This window comes from Periophthalmus magnuspinnatus, chromosome 8 (genome assembly GCF_009829125.3).
Source record: "Periophthalmus magnuspinnatus isolate fPerMag1 chromosome 8, fPerMag1.2.pri, whole genome shotgun sequence".
NCBI classification, from domain to species: Eukaryota; Metazoa; Chordata; class Actinopteri; order Gobiiformes; family Gobiidae; genus Periophthalmus; species Periophthalmus magnuspinnatus.
In genome coordinates, this window is record NC_047133.1 from 788707 (window position 1) to 813569 (window position 24863).

The 24863-nt window shown below is 43.6% G+C and overlaps 2 protein-coding genes across 3 annotated transcripts in view; one reads left to right on the top strand and one right to left on the bottom strand.

Annotated features, from left to right (window-relative positions):
- The window catches only part of hdac5 (histone deacetylase 5), a 49659-nt gene extending 39830 nt beyond the window's left edge, over positions 1-9829 (bottom strand). For both annotated transcript variants that reach the window (XM_055223468.1, XM_055223467.1), the window contains exon 1: positions 9599-9829. The gene's annotated coding sequence lies outside the window, so the exon portion shown is untranslated. The remainder of the gene's footprint in view (positions 1-9598) is intronic.
- A 6446-nt stretch (positions 9830-16275) lies between these two features.
- LOC117375266 (transmembrane ascorbate-dependent reductase CYB561) lies at positions 16276-23236 on the top strand. The gene is made up of 6 exons (XM_033971558.2): positions 16276-16606; positions 17262-17469; positions 20221-20319; positions 20626-20729; positions 21037-21194; positions 22409-23236. The coding sequence occupies exons 2-6, from the start codon at positions 17265-17267 to the stop codon at positions 22599-22601; spliced, it is 759 nt and encodes a 252-aa protein (XP_033827449.1). The 5' UTR covers positions 16276-16606; positions 17262-17264; the 3' UTR covers positions 22602-23236.
- Positions 23237-24863: the final 1627 nt, after the last annotated feature.

Consider the following 24863-nt stretch of genomic DNA (forward strand, 5'->3'; position numbering starts at 1 on the left):
CTCTTTTAAAGTCAACTGTTTTTTTATTATCTCTGTTGCTCAAATATGTCACATATGTTCTGTTCTCTGTGGGAAAACATGATTTTAGATTTACAATTTTATTATTATTTTTAAATATCAAAAAATATCAATAAACCAGGACTGAACCAGGACTGAACCAGGACTGAACCAGGACTAAACCAGGACTGAACCAGGACTAAACCAGGACTAAACCAGGACTGAACCGGGACTAAACCAGGACTAAACCAGGCCTAAACCAGGAGGAGTCAGTTTTGTGCAGATCTTCCTGATGGGACTCAGGTCTCTGTTCTGTGTAAATTCAGGCTCAGTTTAAACTTTTCTGTGGATGTGACTGAGGTTTTTATTCTAAACTCTTCTCTTTTAAACTCAACTGTTTTTTTTTCATTATCTGTGCTGCTCAAATCATTCATCCTCTTTGGGAAAACCTGACTTTAGATTTACAAATCATTTTTTTTACTCTTAAAAAGCTCATCTGAATGACTGTGCTCCTGTGTGAACGTTCTAAACTGTGTATAAAACCCCGTGTGTTTCACTGTGGACCAAACCTGAAGCTGCGTCTCTTTACTGAAGCTGCGTCTCTTTACTGAAGCTGCGTCTCTTTACTGAAGCTGCGTCTCTTTACTGAAGCTGCGTCTCATTACTGAAGCTGCGTCTCTTTACTGAAGCTGTATTCTGGCTCCACCGTGTGGTCCACTGAGTTTATGCTCAAATGTCGTTATGTTGGATGAGAAAAGTGCAGAGTGGAGCAAAAAAATGAAAGAACTGGAGCAAATGTGACTTTGACAATTCTATATAAGTTATAAAAGCTCCTCATTACAAAGATGCCGTCAGTTCAAGTCTCAAAAAGATGTTCTGTCTGTTCTGTTTTTATGTCTTGAGTTTAAAATATTTGTGTGTTTTTAAAGAATTGCAGCAGAAGTGTTTGGTGTCTCAGGGGTGCGTGGCGTCTTCATTAAAGGAGGATGAGGCACGAGCAAAGCCCGTCTTAGCCATAATGTGATTATAATGTGATTTACAGTAAACGACAGGATCAGACACAGACGCTCACAAACACGGGATGTTCTGGGCTCTACTCTGAATATTATGGGATGTATCTGACCTTATACTTGACCCCAGACTCAGGCCTTTAGTCTGGAGCAGAGACGAGACTTTGGAGGAAACTGGACTTTTCCTTTTAGTTAAATAGCAACGATTAAAAGTCACGTATTGTATTGTTTATGTACAGGAAAGAAAAATTGATTTATTTTTTTTATTTCAAGAAAAAATACATTTTAATAGTTGATTGACATTGTTCAATTTGAGTAAAAATGTGAAAGTGAAATGTTATGTCACTGCTCCCTCATCAAAAACCACCCATGCTCCCAAAAATACACAAAACATAACACAAAACCACACACGACACACCCTGATGTGCAGCAGGTTCATTAGAGGAACATGACTGTGTCCTGAGAGTGCTCTGAAGGGGGAGTGACTGAGCACAGAGAGAAACTCAAAGAATCAGTGAATATAGTGTTTCAAAATGATATAAAGCAACGTGGTGATCTAAATGTGTTAGAAACACTCCCCTTTAACACTCCCCTTTAATACTCCCCTTTAATACTCCCCTTTAATACTCCCCTTTAATACTCCCCTTTAATACTCCCCTTTAATACTCCCCTTTAATACTCCCCTTTAATACTCCCCTTTAAACTTCACACTGTCCTACATTTAACTTTACTGTTAGAGTCAGAAGAACCAGCTCACACTCTGAGGACCTCAGGGACAGGACCTCAGGGACAGGACCTCAGGGACAGGACCTCAGGGACAGGACCTCAGGGACAGGACCTCAGGGACAGGACCTCAGGGACAGGACCTCAGGGACAGGACCTCAGGGACAGGACCTCAGGGACAGGACCTCAGGGACAGGGCCTCAGGGACAGGGCCTCAGGGACAGGGCCTCAGGGACAGGGCCTCAGGGACAGGGCCTCAGGGACAGGGCCTCAGGGGCAGGACCTCAGGGACAGGGCCTCAGGGACAGGGCCTCAGGGACAGGGCCTCAGGGACAGGCCTCTGATGGGCCCAGAGACAGGATAGAGACAGGAGAGAGACGGGACCGAGACGGGACTAAACCAGAATTAAATCAGGATTAAAATGGAACTAAAACGGGACCAAACCAGGACTAAACAGCGTCTCAGTTTTGTGCAGTTGGATCTTCTTGATGTGACTCAGGCCTCTGCTCTTTCTGCTCTGACACAGTTTAAATTCAGGCTCAGTTTAAACTTTTCTGTGGATGTGACAGATTTTTATTCTCCTCTTTTAAAGTGAACTGTTTTCTGTTTTCTCTGTTTTGATTTGTTGTATTGTGATTTTAAAGTCTTTCTTTCTCTGTAAAGCTCTTTTGCGACGTATGAATAGAGTTTGGCTCTGTATATTCAAACTAAAGTGTTTTTTCCATTTCTGATCGATTTTTATGCATTAAATTCACTCCACTTTCCCAAAAACGTCATCTGTCATTTCCACAGTTTTGCAGAAACGACTGTTGAGGCATAAAAAATATCTGAATTCACCGTAGCAATGCAGCAATGTCCCAGATCCAAGCATTACATAAGCAAAGACACAAAACACTGACAACAAGACATCCCATTGTGAGCATAAAACTGCCACCAAATGTAAAGCGGTCCCGACGGGTCAACTCAGCGCCACATCTAAACGCCGTATTACATGTCACGATCACAGTGAAACGAACACGCCGCCCCGCACAGAAGCATCCGGCGCCGTGCAGAGGTGTTTGTGCACATCCACTCCTCATTAGCTCGGGGCAGGTCACACAAGCCAGTGTCACTCTCTGCTCTCGGTTAATGGGATAGAGACGTTAGCATCCGCCGTGTGTGTGTGTGTGTGTGTGTGTGCCAATCCTAACAGACTAACCTGCTGCTCGCCAACTGCTCCGCAAACCCACACGCTCAGCCCGCGGTCACATGACTTTAGTCCATCGAGAGAGAGAGAGAGAGTCGCTCACATGGCCACTGCTGTTTGCCGTTTAGAAATAGACCCGTATTTCTCTCTCAATTTGCCCGCGCCGCCTCCTCCACTTCACACCAGCATTTCCTAAAATACCTGGCCCCTCCTGACAAGAGGAGCGAGCAGGAAGTGCTGCCTGGCAACGGGCGAGCGAGGCTGCCGTGGAAACTGCTCACCTGAACACAGCGTCGCTAAACAAACAGGAGGTGTGACCAAGCAGGAGATGGAGAGAGGAGGAGAGAGGAGGAGAGAGGTGGAGAGAGGTGGAGAGAGGAGGAGAGAGGTGGAGAGAGGAGGAGAGAGGTGGAGAGAGGAGGAGAGAGGAGGAGAGAGGAGGTGGAGAGACGAGGTGGAGAGAGGAGGAGAGAGGAGGAGAGAGGAGGTGGAGAGACGAGGTGGAGAGAGGAGGAGAGAGGAGGTGGAGAGACGAGGTGGAGAGAGGAGGAGAGAGGAGGAGAGAGGAGGTTTGACCGGAGCAGGCAGCGGTGAAATCATTTTAGGATCTATTCTTAACTTCAGCGACTACTTCAAAATAAATTAAATGCAAAATAAGTCTAACACAAACTGGTCCAACTTAAGAGCGAGCCCTTCACTTCCACAGCAGAGTAATGTGTCAAATATAAGGTTAAAGGTTAAAGGTCAAGGCTAAATGTTTACAGACATAGCTAACTAGCATCGAGTATGGACTGAATGAAAAAGAAAACGACTGGACAACGACTGATTCTGATTCTGCCAGGAGTTTGTGCTTCATTTACAAAAAAAAAAAAAAAAGGAAATAACAATGGAAAAATGACACGCGCCGACACTGATGGACAGAGTTGTGCAAAAATATCAGAATATCGATATATATCCTATTGTTTCATTGCTGCATCGAAGAGTATTTTTTTGTATTTTTTACCAAATTATTCAGTCACGGCTCTACATTTGTGTCTCGTTTAGAGGAAAGAGAGTCGTTTCTGCAGAATATTTGACATTTGATTCACTGTTTTGTTGATTAAAACAGGTTTATTTCATATTAACTTTGGTTTAACACAGACTTTTATTCTCACAGTTGTTTTAGTCGATGTGTTTCGCTCCTTCAGAGTCGTCAAACTGCACATGTCTCTGTGTAAATGTAAATGTGGAGCTCGTATAAACTGTGGATGAATAAAACTGACACATGCAACAGTCTGATGTGTTTTTATCGTTGGTAAATTGCACAAAAAAATACACTTTTATTTTCATTAATTTTCAATAAACGGAAGATAAATTAAAAAACGTTTATATTTTGTGAAAATGGGGTTGACCCGTTGTCTCAAAAAAGCCTTTATTTTTCACTGAATCGTAGCCGTGGTCCTTGGGGGAGTGAAATGTTTACAGACGTAGGGAACATCACTGATTATGACGACTGAATGAAAAGAAAACTGTTAAATGCATCACTATTACGATAAAGTCTCTGCCACGAGTTTGCGCTTCATTTACAAAGAAATAATGATGTAAAAGCGACACGCGCTGATACTGACAGATCAGACCTGATGACCTTGGGGAGGTGCACGCCGTACGATGTCAATGCCGCCAAAGGGATCACTATGAAATCTGCTCCTTCAACACATTTTCTGTTCAATTGTTACAGCGCAGCAGCACAAACCATGACACAAAGCACTTTAGGAGTGAGTGTAGAGTTTTAAATAGAGTGTAACAGTGACTTCACCTGGACTCACAAACTGCAGCTCAACGTGACGGTCCTGACGCGGCCGCAGAGCGTCCTCGGCTCACGTAGAGCAGGCTGCATATTAAACATGGAGGAGAACACGGGGCCTGCAGCTGCACAGAGATTCATTCAGACGCCACATTAAACCTCGACTAACCCGCCTCTTATATTTACTACATACAGTACAATCCCGTCTGTGTTTACTCGCGCAGACGTCCCATGACTATTGTAAAGCTCTACTGCGTCACTTGATCAATGAGCGCTCACAGGAGAGAAACACTTAAAATACTACAGGAGTAATTCACTACAAACTCCAACAGGAAGAAGAATTATTCTACTGGAAAGTATAGTCACAGTTTGGCTTTTTTTTGTCAAGGAGGTAGAGTTGTACTATAAAAGTACTAAAGTACACAGTACACGTTTGATACTCGACACTAAATACTGCTGCTGTTTAAGATCCATTTAAACTGCCCAGGAAAGGTTTTGTCCTGTTTATGTGATCTTTATAATATCGATACTTGATACTGAGTATCTCAATCCGACATGAGCAAACTACGGCCCGGGGGCCACACACGGCCCTTTGGACTTATTAATCCGGCCCAAACATGACCAAATTATATTAAACTAGCTAAGGGTAAATATGGGTAATAAGGGTGATTATTTAACTGAAATTTGATCATTATTCATTTTATTAATGCATTTGGAAAACTATTTGTACAATGAGTCTTCATATTCAAACTCTAATGTAATATTTATATACATATCCAGGCCCCGCCCCCAAAGTTTGCCCCTGACCTAGACTCATTTTACTGTCATACTTTTTTTTTGGGGGGGGGGGGGGTTTCTCACCATTGGCTTCTATTACTACCATTACTACTATTACAACTACTCCTACTATTAGATAAAGTACTTACTCGTGGTAATGTGGAGGATACAAAATGACTTGGTCTATTCCTGATCATCTGTGAAGAGCCTGAGAGCAGCGTTTCCACATGTTTCATGTGGTAATTAAACTGTACAAATAACTGAAATTATAAAACTAAAAGGCTCCATTATTTACAGTAAAGTATAGTCATCTGAAAGTATCACAATAAACCTGTTAAACCTGTCGTTTAAACCTCTACAAACATGTACCCATGTCATTTTTGTGGTTTCACAGCAGTGCTACTAAACTGAAGCTCAATCATCATTATTAAAAAAAACAAATCAAATCACAAGTGCAATGCTTAGAACTTTAATTAAATTTGATAAATGATGCAACTCTATTCATCACGTTATTAGAAAGTGGATAAACGTAGAGTTGATGTTTTTATTTTATTATTAGTATGTGTTGTTTTTTTTATAAGAACAGTACAAGATTTGAATACGGCTGAATTTTCACTTTTTATGGAGGTTTTTAGAGGTAGGACTCCAACAAAACAGTAATTACATCTAAATCACACCGAAAATATGTCAAGTTTGGTTTTATTTAAGTGTACTCAATCAATATATCTTCAAGCAGCTAGCCCTAACAACTAATCAATACATTTAAATAATAATAATAATAATACTAATAAATTAAAAATAAAATAAAAAATAAAATAAAATAAAATACAAAAAAGTAAAAAATAAAATAAAACAAAGACAAAACAAAATAAAATAAAACAACCCCCTCCCCCAAAAAAAATAGCTACTAAATAACTAAAAACAAAACAAAACAATAGACAGATTAACTGATCCCTAAAATATTCCTTCATTGCAGCTCCAGCTTTATATTCGACGGAACATTGACCAAACACCACAAATCATGAATGACCTTTTACCGTCATTATTACAACCACCGTCACTGAAAGAGCTGACGCGCCGCTCGCCGTGTCCGTCCTATACTTAAACCTGTGACCGCGGTAAATAAGTGCATTGACGTGTCGTGTGGTCGGCGTGGTGACTACAGAGCGGGAGAGGGGGGCGAGCTGCTACCTGCGAGGAAGAGAAAGGAGAGAAGCTGCAGGTTTGGCTCGTTAAATGCCCACACCTCTTTACGTAAGCGGTAATTACACAGCCAATATCCAAAAGAGTTGAACGGGCTTATATTGGGCGATTACATAAGGTGTGACCCGGCTTCAGAATGCATCATTGCTCTAGTCTGTAATTATCAAACATGCCAAGCTGGATTGAGCGCATCCAATGACAGCACGTCCTGGTAGTAACCTGCAATCTAGGAGAAACAGAAACATCATAACGTCTCATATTCCTGGTCTAAAAACATGCCCTGCTGATCGATTCGTCGACTGTACAGAGGGATGTCTGCGTAATCCCTCAGTCGTCCAGGTCTGATCGGGAGAAAAAAAGCCAAAAGTAAAGCCTGTTTACCGGACAAAAAGTTGTAGGAGTGAAGTCGTTTGGCTGCTCGTAGAAACCGCTTCTTCAGTTCATATAAAAGGGGACGTTTCCCTAATCGTATCTGACCAAACCTGCACTCACAAGACAAGAACGGCACAGGAGTTCAAGCAAATGTAAAGTAAATGTGCTTTTATACAGTGTGTAAAACGCACGGACGCACCAATACCAATACTGCGCTGAATATCTGCGCTGATACTGAAAAATGTGTCGGTTAAATGATGTCGGTTAAGTCGATATCCTGGTTAATTAATTGGATGTAATACGACTATTTACAGGCTGATTTTGACCTAAAATGTCCAATAATGAAGTGGTTCAGTGGTGATTTTAAGGGTAAACAGTTGCATAACACATTTGGATTTCTTGTGTAATAAGTAAGCTGTATTTGAAGGAAGTAAGTGCCACTTTCTGTCCCTACACTGGAAATGATTGATATTAGGTAATGGCAGATACGCAAAAGTCAAAGTATTAGATATTTATACATATAGGAACAGAAAAAGTTGGATTGGAGCCTCCCAGTAAAAAGCGACACAAAACTCATGATTCACAACTAAATCTTCAGCTAAATCACTTCAAATCTTCTCCTTTCTACTGTCTACTGTTCCTACTCCTTATAATTTTGATAAAATAATAATTAGTCGACCAAATAAGACACCACTGATCGATTCATCAAATCAACAACAACGAGATCTACAGCTCTTCTGTGGGTGTTATTCACTATTTGAGTATCCACAAAACAGTATCTCCGAATGTGACAATGGATTTACAAATAAAAACTGAGTCGGAAAAATCGATGTCTCAACAACAAATAAAAGTGAAGGTAAATACAAAGAGGGAGAGGACGGATAGTGAGTGGTAAAAGCTGACGTGTTTGGGCACAACACACAGGGAGCTACGTCCAAGTCGCATTAGAGAGGAGAGTACAGAAAAGTAAAGAAATGAACTGCATTCTGAACAGTTTGTGGTTAAAAAACACACAATTCTGGTCTGTAATAATGTAATCAATAACACAACTTCTCAAACTATCGACTGTTTTAGAGCATGTGCTTAGAAACTTGTACAATCTCTTTAAAATGTGTAGTAACTTTGATTACCATTTTCATAACAGGATCATTGTACTTGCCAAACGCTCGTGTCTTTAATTCACAACATGTTTCGTATCTGCTTCCTAAACAGATCAATCAAATCGATCTTGTGTATCACTTCAGGAAATGCCTCTGATATTTTTTCCCCATAAAAACTCTTTTGGTTAATCTTTAACTAGAGGTGAAAGTTGACTTGGCAGTGTCCGTTTGGTTGGACACTCAGAGACAGAACAGAACCAGATCCCAGACTGAAATCATCTGTAGAAATGTGTAAAAGTACATTTCAGATAATCAAATGTGTCCACACCAGTTTAGTTCATTTGTAATGTTCTGTGTCAGTGTAAAAACTGCACATAATTGATGTTTTAAATTGGTTTGGTCTGTAGTAAACATACTGTATTGGACATTTATTGTATTTTACTGCTAGTGTCAATGTTGAACTGTTAGTCTTATAATATAATCAAAGTGAAATGTGTATTTTAATGTATGTTCACCTGCAGATGGAAAGTAGAAGTGGCTAAATCTGGTACAAATCACCTTCTTTTATCAGATTAATTAATTTGTACATGATCCCTGGCAAATAAAGAATAAAGAAAGAAAAAATAACCACTATCTCCACAGTAAAAGCTGAAGTTAAATCTGTCACTGGACAAAAAGTTGTAAGAATGAAGACGTTTCGCTGTGAAACTCTATGTGAAAGGAGGATAAATAGATATAAGGCAGTGTCCAGCAGTAATCTGACCACAACTGAAGAAGTGTCTTGAATGAGCAGCGGAAACATCTTCACTCACACAACTTTTAGTCCATTTGACAGATTTAACTTTTACAGTGGATCAGACCTGGACGACTGAGGGGGTCACACAGACATAAACACTACCTCCACAGCTTCATCAAGTCCTCCTGCTCCTCCTGCTCCTCCTGGTGATCTCCTGGAGCTGCAGTCCTGGAGCTGCAGTCCTGGAGCTGCAGTCCTGGAGCTGCAGTCCTGGAGCTGCAGTCCTGGAGCTGCAGTCCTGGAGCTGCTGGTTTGTGGCTAATATTCAGTCCTCAGCTGTCAGTTGTTCCTCGGTTATTAGCATTTTAAAACACCTGCGTTTCAATGTGCTGGTTATAAACTGCTCTTTGTTTTCAGATGAGGTTTTCCTGTTCAAAATGATCAGTTTCTGTGTTAGCCTTCATTCCTGCCAGGTGCACTTTGGTTAGCATTAGCAGCACAACTATTCCCAAGTTAGCTAACATGCTAGTAAGTTAGCTTCTACTCCCACTGACTAGCACACACTTAGCGCACGTATTTTAAAGCTTTATAGGGCAGTTTTACCCTCCTGTGTCGGTCTGTCTCGGTCTCTGTCTCGGTCTCTGTCTCCTCGTCTGTCTCTGTCTGTCCCTGGGTGTCCTCGGTTCTTCCCCGGGAGCGTGTCGTTCTTACCCGGGATGTGAGCGCCTCTTCCCGGGAGCGTGTCCGCGCGGAGGTCGCTGTGTTTCCGTCAAAGTGTCGGTGTTTTCTCCAGATTCGCCATAAATGATCCGAGTGAAGCGGCGCGTGTCTGAGACCAGAGAAAAGTCGATGAGCTGTTAGCGTTTGTCCGCCTCCATATTTACAGTGCGCCTCCCTCCCGCGCGCCCACCACCAACAACAACATTATTGACGTCCTGCACCACGTGACCAGTCTGCGCGAGCTAAAAATACACCACAGGGAGAGGGGCGGGGCTAGGGGAGAGGGGAGGAGAGACAGGCACAGGGAGGAGAGACAGGAGAGGAGGAGAGAGAGGAGAGAGCACAGAGGACAGACAGGACAGGAACAGAGACAGGCACTGAGCAGGAGAGGTAAAAATACACCACAGAGAGAGGGGCGGGGCTAGGGGAGAGGGGAGGAGAGACAGGCACAGGGAGGAGAGACAGGAGAGGAGGAGAGAGAGGAGAGAGCACAGAGGACAGACAGGACAGGAACAGAGACAGGCACTGAGCAGGAGAGGTAAAAATACACCACAGAGAGAGGGGCGGGGCTAGGGGAGGAGAGACAGGCACAGGGAGGAGAGACAGGAGAGAGCACAGAGGAGAGACAGGACAGGAACAGAGACAGGCACTGAGCAGGAGAGGTAAAAATACACCACAGAGAGAGGGGCGGGGCTAGGGGAGGAGAGACAGGCACAGGGAGGAGAGACAGGAGAGAGCAGAGACAGGAGAGAGCACAGAGGAGAGACAGGAGAGGAACAGAGACAGGCACTGAGCAGGAGAGGTAAAAATACACCACAGAGAGAGGGGCGGGGCTAGGGGAGGAGAGACAGGCACAGGGAGGAGAGACAGGAGAGAGGAGAGAGCACAGAGGACAGACAGGAGAGGAACAGAGACAGGAGAGAGCACAGAGGACAGACAGAAGAGGAACAGAGACAGGCACTGAGCAGGAGAGGTAAAAATACACCACAGAGAGAGGGGCGGGGCTAGGGGAGGAGAGACAGGCACAGGGAGGAGAGACAGGAGAGAGCACAGAGGAGAGACAGGAGAGAGCACAGAGACAGGCACTGAGCAGGAGAGGTAAAAATACACCACAGAGAGACAGCTAGGGGAGGAGAGACAGGTGAGAAGGGCAGACGGGAGAGCAGGGAGATGGACAGGTACCGGGCAGGCGACAAGGACAGACAGGCGTGTAGAGCAGGGAGACGAGTACCCAGGAAGACAGACAGACGAGGAGAGACAGACGAGGAGAACAGACGGGAGAGCAGGGAGATGGGTACCTGGGAGGACAGACAGGCACCAGACAGGCGAGTAGGGAGACAGGCACACAGGAGGACAGACAAGTGAGGAGGACAGACAGGCTGCTCTCCACGTGTGGTTATATTGTGTCTCACCTCCCTCGTCACACTGGAGGTTGTGTGTGTGTGTGTGTGTGTGTGTGTGTGTGTGTGGGTGTGTGTGTGTGTGTGTGTGTGTGTGTGTGTGTGTGCAGACTTCTACTTCTGCTTTGAAACATGTTTGTTTATCGAGTTTTCTGTGCAGATGAAAAGTCTGTGGTCAAAATGGCAGTTCTCCTAGCACTTTGAGATTAGTGCGTTATAAATAAAATGTATTATTATTATTATTATTATTATTATTATTATTATTATTATTATTATTATTATTATTATTATTATTATTATTATTATTATTATCCTTAACAGGTCACATCAGAACAGATTACATCATGACACCTGCTGATGGAGGAACAGACCACATGTTTTTACTAGAAAATGAGTTCAGAGGAGATTTGAACAAACTGTCCAAAGTGTGAGGTGGACAGACTCTGAGGCTTTAGGACGGAGAGAAAACAAGCAACAAGTAAGAAACTGCACACGTTATATTGAGTTAATGCTGCATTGTAATTATTCAAATGATTATACGCAGCAATTTGAAATAAAACTGTTATTGCATAATGAGAAATAATATTTAAAACAGAAATGTTGGTTTGTATTTTACGTGATAATTGGGAGGAAACACCATGGCAACTGGAGATAAAGAGTTAGATTCATGCGACTGCCCCAGGACAGGAGTGTGACAAATGTATAATGAACTAAAACGCTCAGGAAACTCAGTCTTTATGATAAATTTAAATCCTAAAAACAAGCGCACGGACAAAAACTGGCATTTGAAACGAAAGACGTCTGAGTGAAATGGATCATTATTAACAGGCACATCGGCTCCCAGTGTGAAGTGAGGAGAGAGAAGGACTCACATTTACTGCTAAAAATATCTCCCTCTCAACACAATGTGACCGCAAAAAAACAGGGAGATGAGTGGGAGGTGAAGGGGATGGAGAGAGAACGAGAGAGAGAGGAAGAGAGGAAGAGAGGAGGAGGAGGAGGAGGAGGAGGAGGAGGAGGAGGAGGAGGAGGAGGAGGAGGAGGAGGCAACGTGTGGCGCTGACATGACGCTCAGCAGAACATGAGGAAGACATGTGGCCCGAAAAACAACACACACAAAAAAAAAAAAAAACGTGTGGGTGGCGGAAGATTCTAGACTGAAGATGCAAATAAAACCAAAAACCAAAGAGAATGAGAAGGAGACACACGGAGCGAGCTATTCTGGATTGGATGCTGTTGCCATGGTAACGCCGGGCCTCTGTCATGTGTGTTTTTTTGTTTTTTTTACAGGTTCCTGGTGGGTTTAAACTGCTGCACTACGTCGAGGTTAAAGGATAAAAATACAGAAATAAGAATGTAGGACCTCACGGTGTAAACAAACAGACGATGTACTGCCCAATCGAACGTAAAACACTTTTGTCATTCAGAAATACGACGCTAGAATCTGATTTGTACAGACTAACGGCAGCGGGATGGACCCGCGCTCTCTCCTCCACAGTGTGTTTCTCCTCCTCAGTCTGTTTCTGAAGGTGCAGTGGGTGAGACCTGTTGATCGTGATGGACGTCAGCTGATAACGTCCTCCTCCTCTCCAGGACAGAGCCGGTCACCCTGACAACCGCATCCTCAGGAGAACGGCTCCTCAGGCACCGGTTCACGTTAGAATCGCTCGGAGCCGGGGTTTAAACTGCTCGTCTTCACTTTAGAGACACGTCCAGCCAAGAGTTTATGTCCATTCAGTGAAAATAACCGTTGTGTGATTGATGTGTCACTTCTGTGTGCGGTCACTGTGTTGGTTTTGTCTTGAATAAATAAAGAGAAAAAAAAGCTCTTGAGACTTTTATGCCTCTTCATGATCTGACTCCGCACGAGGGTCAATGTGAAAACAGCTGTTTATGCAGAAAAAAGTACAAGAAAAGAGGAATTTATGAACAAATGAAACTTAAACTGTGAAATTAATCTGCAGTTTTATCAAGAAATACTAAAAAATATCTGTGTAGAACTGATTAAACCCTTCAGACTTTGTTTCAGACTCTTTTTCCTCTTTGACTTTATGTTTCAGACTCTTCATGTTTCAGACTCTTTATGTTTCAGACTCTTCATGTTTCAGACTCTTCATGTTTCAGACTCTTGTTCCTGAAGCGGCGGCGTCTTCTCTCACAGTGACCTGCAGCTCAGACTCGGTGTGACCTGGTGCTCGGTTCATGTTTCTAAACGGTGGTCGGTGCGTCGGTCTGAGGTTAATGGCGTTAATGACGATCCTGCTGCTTCTTCATGTGTGACAGTTTGAGCTTCACTGAGTCTAAAGCTTCAGCTAAACTGAAGACTGGACTCATTAAAATGAGCGGGACAAAGAGACGTTATGTCTCACGGCGGACAAGGTCAGTCCATACAGGAGTGTGGAGTTTGTTTGTTTGTTTGTTTGTTTGTGGAGTTTGTGGAGTTTGTTTGTGGAGTTTGTTTGATTCACATCTGTTTGTTACTTTAATATAAATCGTGACATAATCTCGTCTAATTGTCTTAATTTGTCGGGAGCCGTGTGCAGATTCACTGATCTCACAGAATTAAAGTTGATTTGTTCCTGATTTTGCTGCTGCTGTTTTCCCTGAGCAGACACTGAACACATTAAACACACACTTTTCACCAATCCACCACATCTAGAGCAGTGTGTGTGTGTGTGTGTGTGTGTGTGTGTGTGTGTGTGTGTGTGTGACAGTGTGTGACAGTGTGTGACTTTGTGTGTGTAAAAGATAAAATGTTTTTTACGTCACTTTAATCCTCCAAATTCAGTAAATCCAGTAAAACTTTAGATCATCTCCAGTGAGAACATGGTTTTGTGTCAGATCCATAACTCGTCTCCCTGCTCTGGTCCACACTTCTGTTGTTTTTGTTTCTTACATTTGCTCTAAATTGTCATTTTCTGTGTCTCTGTGAAAGACGAGCTTAAAATAAAACAGAGGCAGCAGAAAAAAAACACAGGACGACCTGAGTCAGCACGAAGATCAGAAACATCAGGCCCAAAAAAAAGAGCCACAGTCAGCAACAGAGTGAGACAGACAAGGAGCCACCTCTGTGTCCCTCTGTGTCTCTCTGTGTCCCTCCCTCTGTGTCCCTCTGTGCTCTTACCTCTGTGTCCCTCTGTGTCCCTCCCTCTGTGTCTCTCTATGTCCCTGTGTCCCTCTGTGTCTCTCTGTGTCCCTCCCTCTGTGTCCCTCTGTGCTCTTACCTCTGTGTCCCTCTGTGTCCCTCCCTCTGTGCTCTTACCTCTGTGTCTCTCTGTGTCTCTCTGTGTCCCTCTGTGTCCTTCTGTGTCCCTCTGTGCTCTTACCTCTGTGTCCCTCTGTGTCCCTCTGTGTCCCTCCCTCTGTGCTCTTACCTCTGTGTCCCTCTGTGTCTCTCTGTGTCTCTCTGTGTCCCTCTGTGTCCTTCTGTGTCCCTCTGTGCTCTTACCTCTGTGTCCCTCTGTGTCCCTCCCTCTGTGCTCTTACCTCTGTGTCTCTCTGTGTCCCTCTGTGTCCCTCTGTGCTCTTACCTCTGTGTCCCTCTGTGTCTCTCTGTGTCCCTCCCTCTGTGCTCTTACCTCTGTGTCTCTCTGTGTCTCTCTGTGTCCCTCTGTGTCCCTCCCTCTGTGCTCTTTCCTCTGTGTCCCTCCCTCTGTGCTCTTACCTCTGTGTCCCTCTGTGTCCCTCCCTCTGTGCTCTTACCTCTGTGTCCCTCTGTGTCCCTCTGTGTCTCTCTGTGTCCCTCCCTCTGTGCTCTTACCTCTGTGTCTGTCATGATGTGTGTATTTCTGTTCCTGTTTTGTCTCTGTGTGCTCTTCCCCCTCCCTCACCTGTCTGTACCTGGAGCTGGGCGGAGCTCTTGGCTCCTCCCGCACACACCTGCTCTCCATCTGGCTAATCGCCACACCTGCCATGGATAAGAGGAGATGGGAGAAGACACTCGGTGCGAGATCGTTGTCGTGTTCATTTGATTCCTGTTGTCCCTTCATGTTGCTGTCCCTGTGTTCCTGTCATGCTCCGGCCCTGAATGTCTCCTGCCCGCTCTGCCCTACGCCTGTCTGTTCCTGTGTTCCTGTCGTGCTGGTGTTCCTATCGGTTCCTGTGTTCCTGTTCACCTGCTCACCTCCGGATCACCCTCTGTTCGTACTTTGTCCCATTTCTACAATAAATACAGAACATTCACTCTTAGTGGTTCCAAAAATGAGGAGGAAACTTGGAGGAGACCTTCTCTGTGGCTGGTCCCAAACTGTGGAACGTGTTGCCCCTGAACCTTAGACAGGCTGAGTCACTCTCTACTTTTAAATCAGTTCTTAAAACGCACTTTTTCTCTTTAGCTTTTCACTGATTTGTTGACTTTTATAGTGTACAGTTTGTAGTTATTTATTTGTATGTTTGTCATTTATCCATGTTTTTTAAAATGTCTGTTGTACTGCACTCTGGTCAACTCTGTTTTTAAAGTGCATTAGAAATATTGGATTGGAAATACTGTAAATCTGCCCCAAGTCTGCACTCTTTGGTCCGCTACACCCACCGTTACGACTGTGTCCCTCTGTGTCCCTCTGTGTCCCTCTGTGTCCCTCTGTGTCCCTCTGTGTCCCTCTGTGTCCCTCTGTGTCCCTCTGTGTCCCTCTGTGTCCCTCTGTCCAAACTTTGGACTGTGATATTTTTGCTGTAGTAAAATCTGCAGAGGAAGAAAACAGAGACACCAGAGTCCGCTGAGGTCACAGCGCCCTCCTGTGGCCGAAACATGAAACAGCAGAGAAGGAAAAACATGTCCGCGCTGTTTTCTCCTGATTTATGGACTGAACATGTTAAAAAACGAATATAAAAAGACACTGAGGAACTTTGGCTTTAAGATCTACAGTTTTTGCAGTTTTTATTTATTTTTTTATTTTTTTTAATCAAAACTTAACGACATAAACCTGCGCGCACGTGTCTGACAGAAACAAAACAGAACTGTCCACATTTGGTTCATGTTTTCATCTCATAAATAAACTCTGTGGAGCGTCGTGTCTCTGTGTGTCCATCTTTCACTGTCCTTTGTCCTCTTTTCCTCTTTAATGAGCGGTTTGTATTCGTCCTCACTCGTGTTTAATGACCCCAGCCACCCTCACCCCGCCCTCCTCCTCTCCTCTCCTCCACCCTCCTCCACCTCTCTCTCTCTCCATCTCCCCTGGCGTCGTCATGGCAACCCCACCTTTTACCCCTGGAGCTGTTAGTCATCAGTCCACCCCACCCAAACAGACCCTTTTCCACTGACGTTTTAGTGACGTTTCAGGTGGATCCGAGTCACTTTCTCTGCGCACGGTCCTCACTTCGTCTTTTACTCCAGAAGAGCCAGAGCCGGAGTCAGACAGGAGCCGGAATGTGTCTTTAAAACGCCTTTGTTTACTTTGGGTTTGTTTAATAACTCTGTCTCATGGGCTGGTCCGTATAAAAGAGGATCTACTGCGCACACACACACACTCTCTCTCTCACACACACAGACACACACACCCCTCACACACACACATAGACACACACACTCACACACACTCACACACACTCCCTCGCCCTCGGGAGGATCTGACTCTTTGGCTTCCTTCTCCTCGACTCTGCGGTGAGTAAATCCACAGAGTTACACGTTTAAACCTGCGCAAACCCGAGGGACAGGTGCAGCTCTGTGCGTAAAAGGCGCACGGGGCGTGAGCGCGTGGGGAGGGTTGTGTGTTGAGGTTTGATTCTCCGGGTGTGAGGCGCAGGTTTGAAGGTTTAATGTAAAAAAGAAGCAGGTTTGGATGTGACGCTGTGTCCTCAAAAACCCCAGAATACAGCTTTAAGTGGACAGGTTCCTCTGTTTTTCTCTGTTTTTCTCTGTTTTTCCTTTGCTTTTCTTTGTTTGTCTCTGTTTTCTCCTGACATGAGTTTATTCTGTCTCCTCAATTCTTTTTTATTTTATTTAACATATTTATTTTCAAACAGGAAGTGTAAACGTCAGAGTGAGTCTGTCAGTCTGCAGCTCCAGCTCTTCTGATGATGTGCACTTGACCACACTGATGTAGTCATCTGTGTGGTCAAGTGCTTTGCTTAAGGACACAAGGACAAGTTTTACCGCTGGCGCCCCCCTGTGGCACCAGGAGCTGTGGCGTCTTTAAACTCAGTCTCTTCTTCGTGATTATTTCTCGTGTCTTTGTTTAAACTTTCTTCATTTTTCATAAACTCTGATAAATATTTTCTGTTGTAAAAGTTTAATCCGTCGTAAACTCTGTCCTCAGGTGATGGATGAGTGTGCCCCGCCCTCTCGCCGCTCTCTGCTGCCCTGGCTGGTCGGAGCATCTCAGGTGTTGGGGCTGGGGGCGGTGGTGCTGACGGGGGTGTGGATGGGGCGGTACAGGGGCGGCTTCGCTTGGGACGGGTCAGAGCAGGAGTTCAACCTTCACCCCCTGTGCATGGTCCTGGGCCTGGTGTTTCTGCAGGGGGACGGTGAGTGGACATGTGTGGACACGTTTGGACATGTGAGTGGACACGTGTGGACACGTTTGGACACGTGTGGACACGTGTGGACCCATGAGTGGACACGTGTGGACACATTTGGACATGTGAGTGGACACGTGTGGACACGTTTGGACACGTGTGGACACGTGTGGACACATGAGTGGACACGTGTGGACACATGAGTGGACACGTGTGGACACATTTGGACACGTTTGGAATGTGGACGGAGAGATTTATGAATTTATGAATATTTAGTTTTATGTTTGTGTGTTTTTAGTAAATTTTCACGTCCAGATAAGAAAAAAAAAAGTGGATCATGTGATGATTCTGGTTTATGTTTGGAGGATAAAAGTGAATCCTGTGTTTGATTCGCCTTTTTACACAAAAACATAACGTCCTTGTACTTTTCTGCATAAATATTTGTTTTTGCATGTACACTCTGCAGTTGTGTGTCCTGTGAGTGCAGTTGTGTGTCCTGTGAGTGCAGTTGTGCGTCCTGTGAGTGCAGTTGTGCGTCCTGTGAGTGCAGTTGTGCAGTTGTGCGTTTGGGGCAGATACTTAAAAATTCGTTGTGGTTTTTCTGTCGCCTGCAGCTCTATTATCATTTGGGAATTCCACAATATGGCATTAGATTTATCTCCATGGGGACGATCAGGTGACGTTACTATAGGACAAGTTGCTGGACAGATCTATGGAGAGGCGAGCCCACTCAGAGAAAGAATGGATGATTTTTAATGTGGTTTTAGGGAAAAAAACAAGAAAACAAAATGCAAAATAGATAAAAAGTGACGTAAAGCAGCTTTAAAAGAATCATGTTTCAGCTAAATGTTTTATTACGTAAGTATCAAATGTGAGCTGTGCGGCTTTTTAGTCTGAAAATGTGATTACGGCTCAGATGTCTGGGTTTAAATGTGTCTCTGGACTCGCCGCGGGACACTGACTCGTTGCATTAAGTGAACACTGTCCAGCCACCGCCCTGTCGGCTCCAAACGTCGCACAAACGCCGCACAAACGCCGCACAAACGTCGCACAAACGTCGCACAAATGTCGCACAAATGTCGCACAAACGTCGCACAAACGCCGCACAAACGTCACACAAACGTCGCACAAACGTCGCACAAACGTCATTTTAACATTTGAGTCACTAGTTTTTACTGTAAATCTTTTTTTTTATCTTACAGGGGAGTTTTCAAGTGTCTTACCCATAAATCCAGTTGTTATATTATTTATCGTAAATTTGAAAATTACAGGCTAAACTTTGGCGTTTTAGACCCACCACAGCCCTGGTCCAAGTCCTATTTACAAAACACCGAGGACTTTGTTGAAATTGGAAAATGTGTCTCAGGTAAAATGTCCCTGACCTGTGGGGTCCCCCAGGGGTCAATCCTGGGACCCCTGTTGTTCAATGTCTACATGCTGCAGTTAGGACAGTTAATACACAGAGGTATACAGTAACCCTAACCAGGACTAAACCAGGACTAAAGCAGGACTAAACCAGGACTAAACCAGGACTAAACCAGGACTGAACCAGGACTGAACCAGGACTGAACCAGGACTAAAGCAGGACTAAAGCAGGACTAAACCAGGACTAAACCGGGACTAAACCGGGACTAAACCGGGACTAAAGCAGGACTGAAGTCTTTGAATTAACTTATGTATGAATTCTGCTGTACAAATAAACTTGCCCTGTCTATAGTACAGTATAGTAGTAGTAGTAGTCGTAGTAGTAGTAGTAGTAGTAGTAGTAGTAGTAGTAGTAGTAGTAGTAGTAGTAGTCCTGTGTTTCCTTTTGCAAAACCACCATTTTTTATTCCTGCTTTTAATATAGTTAAAGTTTAGTTTGTCTAATCATTGCAAGTTTGAAGTATCATCATTTATTCCACAAATAATATATAAATAAATATAAATACATAATATAATATAATAAATATAATATAATATAATATAATATAATATAATATAATATAATATAATATAATATAATATAATATAATATAATAAATATAATATAAATAAATATAAAATAGAACAAATCAATATCTGGTCTTATTCTAAATAGATATAAATTTGTATATTAATTTGTATTTTCATCTTTTTCCCAAATTGTTGGGATTTGATTCATTTTCAGTGGATTTTATTCATATTCAGTGATATTTAGTTTATTTTCAGTGATATTTAGTTTATTTTCAGTGATATTTAGTCCATATAAAGCTCAGATGTAAAGGAAACACTCTCGTCGTTCAGTCCTGACACCTGCTGGACTCGGCGCTTGTGCAAATAAAAGTAACTGAATTATCCCGACCGTTTGTTCTGCCGCAGCTGTCTTTTACAGGATTACATTGAATTACTCCAATAAAAGCTAAAGGTCATCTGGTGGTTTGAGGCAGACGGAGGCAGAAACCCCCTCGGGAGCCAACTCCGCCCACAAAAGCCAATAACATCAACCTCTGGCCCTGGAACCGCTCACACAAACACATTTATCAAATCTACCAGACAAATGTTATGGACAAAACCGCCCGTGGTCACTGGAACAGATTGAAACGGTGGTTTATTTGTGGATTTACCTGAATTTTAAACCAAAAATGTCCCGGTAAAAGCAGAAGTTTACAAACTGAACACTGAGATTCTGGTTTTAATGACGAGAAGAGGATGGAGAGGCTGAGGTTGATGTCTTTGCTGCTGCGGGGAGGAGGAGGAGGAGACTCTAACTCAGTGTCTTTTGTGTTTGTGTTTTTCCAGCGATCTTGGTGTACAGAGTTTTCCGCAATGAGGCCAAAAGAAGCGTGAAGCTGCTCCACGGAGTCGTTCACCTGCTGGCGCTCATCGTCACGATCGTGGGTAAGACGCAGCACGACGCCATTTAAAGAGATCGTCTGTGTGATTCTTTCAGTCGTCCAGGTCTGATCCACAGAAAAAAACAAAAGTAAAACCTGTCAATGGGATGAAAAGAAGTGAAGACGTGACGTTTAGCTTGTAGGAGCGAAGACGTTTAGCTTCTCGTCCAAGCCGCGGCTTGGACGAGCGGACAAACGTCTTCACTCCAACAACGATTCGTCCAGTAACAGATTTAACTTTTGTTTTTCCTCCATTTTTTCCCTCTTTCTTTGGTGAAATCCCTTCTTTTACTCGTCTTCTCTCTTGCAGGTGTAGTCGCCGTGTTCGACTTCCACAGAGCGTCCCACATCCCGTCCATGTACTCTCTCCACAGCTGGTGCGGCATGGCGACCGTCGTGCTGTTCTGCCTGCAGGTGAGCGGTTAGCACAGAGAGCAGAAGGAGGAGCTCTAATATCTAACCTTTATCGCTCTCCTGACCTCTCCTGACCTCTGTGACCTCTCCTGACCTCTGTGTGACCTCTCCTGACCTCTCTGTGACCTCTCCTGACCTCTCCTGACCTCTCTGTGACCTCTCCTGACCACTCCTGACCTCTCTGTGACCTCTCCTGACCTCTCTGTGACCTCTCCTGACCTCTCTGTGACCTCTGTGACCTCTCTGTGACCTCTCCTGACCTCTCCTGACCTCTCTGTGACCTCTCCTGACCTCTCTGTGACCCCAGTGGGTGCTCGGCCTGATGTTCTTCCTGTTTCCCGTGGCGTCGTCGTGGTTACGGGGCGTGTACCTCCCGCTGCACGTGTTCTGTGGCGTGCTGCTGCTGGTCATGTCCATAGGGAGCTGTCTGCTGGGGATCACAGAGCGACTCCTGTTCACCATCATGTACGTGCAGTGTGTTTGTTTTATAAATATTCACACAAACTTAAAGCCTAAATACTGTGGAACTTTTATTAAAGCTCTAATGTTACACAAAATTTACTCTTAAAGGCAGTTAGAATGTTTTTACCTCCTCAAACACACACTGGAGTTGTGTTTTGTTTCATTCACATGTTTGAGTCACACTTTATTATTAGTCTGTTTCATCTCCAAAGCTCAGAATGCGACGTTCCACCTTGTGATGTCATCAAGTGGTAGTTTTTTTTTCAAGTTAACGTCTCCTTTTACCTTTAGTTCAGTAGAAATTTGCAAATATAGGTCTGAAATGATCCAAATGATTCTATAAATGAAGGTGTGTGGAGTTTAAAAACACAGTGGAGCACTTCCTGTATCACCACATGATGACATCACAAGGTGGAACAGAGTGTTTTCAGTTTGAGAGAAGAACTCAGCCTAAATCTGCAGAAACAAAACACAGCTCCAGGTCTGTGTGTGATCATAAACTGGAGTAATCTGGGCCTTTAATGAGTCAAATTCATTATGTAAAGCACATGTGTCAAACTGAAGGCCCGTGGGCCAAATGTGGGCCGCCATGTCATTTTATGTGGCCCGTGACAAGTTAAATCAAAAGGTGTGTTAAAATATCAGTTTCTCAGGAGATACACAGTTACACAGACATTTTTCATATCTGTGCAAATCCATGTATTTGTAACTTTAATAAATAATAAAAATACAAATGGTAAATTAAGTAGTATTTGTAAACGTAGTTGTAGTGTAGTTTATTTTACATAACATTTGGTTGGATTTAGTTATATTTGGCCTTTTGAGAGCAAATATTTTGATGTGGCCCTCTGTGAAAATGAGTTTGACACAATATACATTTGTTACACTTTTATAAGTTTTATAAGTTTTATTCAATTAAAAATAATATAAAACTACATTTGCAACAACATATGCACTATGTAACTTTTATGGTAGAGGGTCCACCACCTGCTTGTCTCCATAGAGATGCTAATGCTTAATGATGACACCAGGCCAAGTTACAGGTCAGATCTGTGGAGAGGTGAACCCACTCACAATTAGAACACAAGTTTTTCAAAGTATTTTCAGTTTTATAACAATATTCTGTGACACATTTCGAGCAAAACAATAACACAAACACGGAGATGATACACAACAATCTCTCTCCTTTTGAATTTTGTTTGTTTTTCTCCTGACAGGGCGACATACTCCCACCTGCCTCCAGAGGGCGCACTCGCTAACGTCCTCGGGGTTACTCTGTTGTGCTTTGGGATCCTGGTCATTAGCATCATCACCAAAGAAGAGTTCAGACGCCCCCCCAACCCCGAGGAAGAGGCTCTGTCTGTGCACTTCAAGACGCTCACAGAGGGAGCGTGCTCGCCCACCCCCTGATCTGACACGTGAGCAACACCAGAGCACAGAGAGATCCTTGAACCTGCCAGAACATTCATCTACGAGTTATTGTGTTAAATTTACAGCTGATTCACAAATTACTCACTGGATTTTGAGAAAAGTTGGAAAGTTTAAGCCTCAAATCCAGGTTTTAAAAATGATAAAAGTGAATATTTCTGAATCAAAACAGAAACTGGATTTGCTAAACATTTCAGACCATTAATAATCTTGATAATTGTCTTATATATTTATATTTATCAGTGTTCTGTGCTGCTGCTTTAGCCTCCACCTGCCTTAGAGCTTCCATAAAGTGCACACTGTTTGTCGTGTTAAATATTAGTCTTTTGGTTCGTCTGATTTCATATTTTTATGTCATTTATTCCTGTTTTTGTTTTGTTTTTTCATGGTTGAAGTTGACACCTCAGTGCCTCCGTCCTGTGACTTCATCTCTTCTGACAGATCTGTGTAAAACCTGCACATGTTGTATTTTTTCTTGCGTTTAGACGAAGTGTTTCTGTGATGGTTTTTATGCTTCTGCGTCACGTTACAGTCCAGGATGTTGCAGAAAAAGTTAAATTGTGGTTATTATATTGTTCGCCGCTTGTATCTTAATCCAAATAAATCTGCATTATGTTAAAAATGTGTCTCAGGTTTGTGTTTCTGACAGAGACGGGGCTTGTTTGTTTTACCCGTGTGGCGTTTGTGCGTTTGTCCATCTGGGCGCGTTTCCTCCGTGACATCGAAAGAACGAGTCAAACGCAGTGAGTGTGAGGGAAATTCAAGAGATTAATAAAGAATCATTGCTCTGTGAATGGAACAAATGACACAGTTTACTCCATTTTAGCCAAAGATACAGAGTGAGACGTCAGGGCTGGTCCCAGATTTAAGGGGGCCCCTAAGCAGAATGTGTCTGGGGGCCCCTCACACTGGACGTACCTGCGCTCAGCTACCGGTGATTCACACTTGACGACGTCCTGACTCTGCTCTCATCACCTCGTCCTGTTGTGTTTCTATTTATACGAGCGAAACACTGAAACGTTTTAATCTAACTTGTAAAATGGCCGTTCAAAAGTCCCTCAGGGGCCTCAGTGCAGCTCAGGGGCCTCAGTGCAGCTCAGGGGCCTCAGTGCAGCTCAGGGGAGTGAACACAGAGATAAAACAGATGTAGGCAGCAGATATTTTGATACTTTATTTAAAAAAACAACAAATATCATCTTTACAGCAGCTAAATATCCCTCTATAAACACCCGAGCACTGTCTGTTTACATTTTGGACTAAAGAGCCGCGCCTGAACATGAGCCGCAGGTTTTCATATTGTAACATGAGATATTTACACAGAAAGACGGTGCACGGACACGCTTTTCTTTAAACTGTGCCTGAAAATTGGCACCGACACGACATCAACACAGGATGAACACACCTGCAGGTTTAGAAAATAAAGCTGCACCAACACGGACGTCTGCTTTTATTTCCTTTTGTCGTCTTTTTACATCGACCGAGTTGGATTCATTGACGCCGAGCTCACGTGCAGTGGCTCTATTTCCTTCTTTGTTGGTCAAACTTACGTGCAGTGGCTCTATTTCCTTCTTTATTGGTCAAACTTACGCGCAGTGGCTCTATTTCCTTCTTTATCTTAAAAACTGCATCATATCCATTTCTTCGTGTGTTTTCCATGATGAGCAAAATTACAGTTTAAAATCAAAACTAGTGCATGTTTTAGAGCATAATCTTTCCACACGTCTGTCTCACTTTTACGTTTACAGCTAGAGAGCGCCCCCCGGTGGCCGTTATCCAGTAAAACTCTATAAAAAAGCCGCACTGTTGTATCGGCCGCAGGGTTCAACGCGTGGGGGAAAAAGTCGTGGCTTATGGTCTGAAATTGACGGTATATTATTTTCAATATAAATGTATATGCTCTTGGGGGCCCCCTCCTGGCCTCGGGGCCCTAAGCAGCTGCTCAGTGTGATTATAGTCTGGACCGGCCCTGCAAGAAGCGTTAAAAGACTAAAAGACTCAAACACTGGCCTTTGTCAAATCCTTTAGGAGGCTGTAACTTTGTGTTTTCTCTTTACTCGTCTGTGGTTTTATTTAACGTGTTTATTGTTTGATCGTCTTCACCTGAGCTCAGACGCCGATGTGAAGGTGTGATCTCTGAGCGAAGACGGTCAAATGTCCAGCCAGACGGACCTGAATGTAAACTGTACTTGGAGAAAGGCGGCGTTTAAGTCTGGAGACCGTCGGTTTATCGGCGCAAACGTAATA

Coding starts and splice junctions, on each gene's coding strand:
- LOC117375266 (XM_033971558.2), top strand. CDS start 17,265: ATGGATGAGTGTGCCCCGCCCTCTCGCCGCTCTCTGCTGCCCTGGCTG. Junction 20,730..21,036: donor TCGTGCTGTTCTGCCTGCAG/GTGAGCGGTTAG, acceptor CTGTGACCCCAG/TGGGTGCTCGGCCTGATGTT. Junction 21,195..22,408: donor CGACTCCTGTTCACCATCAT/GTACGTGCAGTG, acceptor TTCTCCTGACAG/GGCGACATACTCCCACCTGC.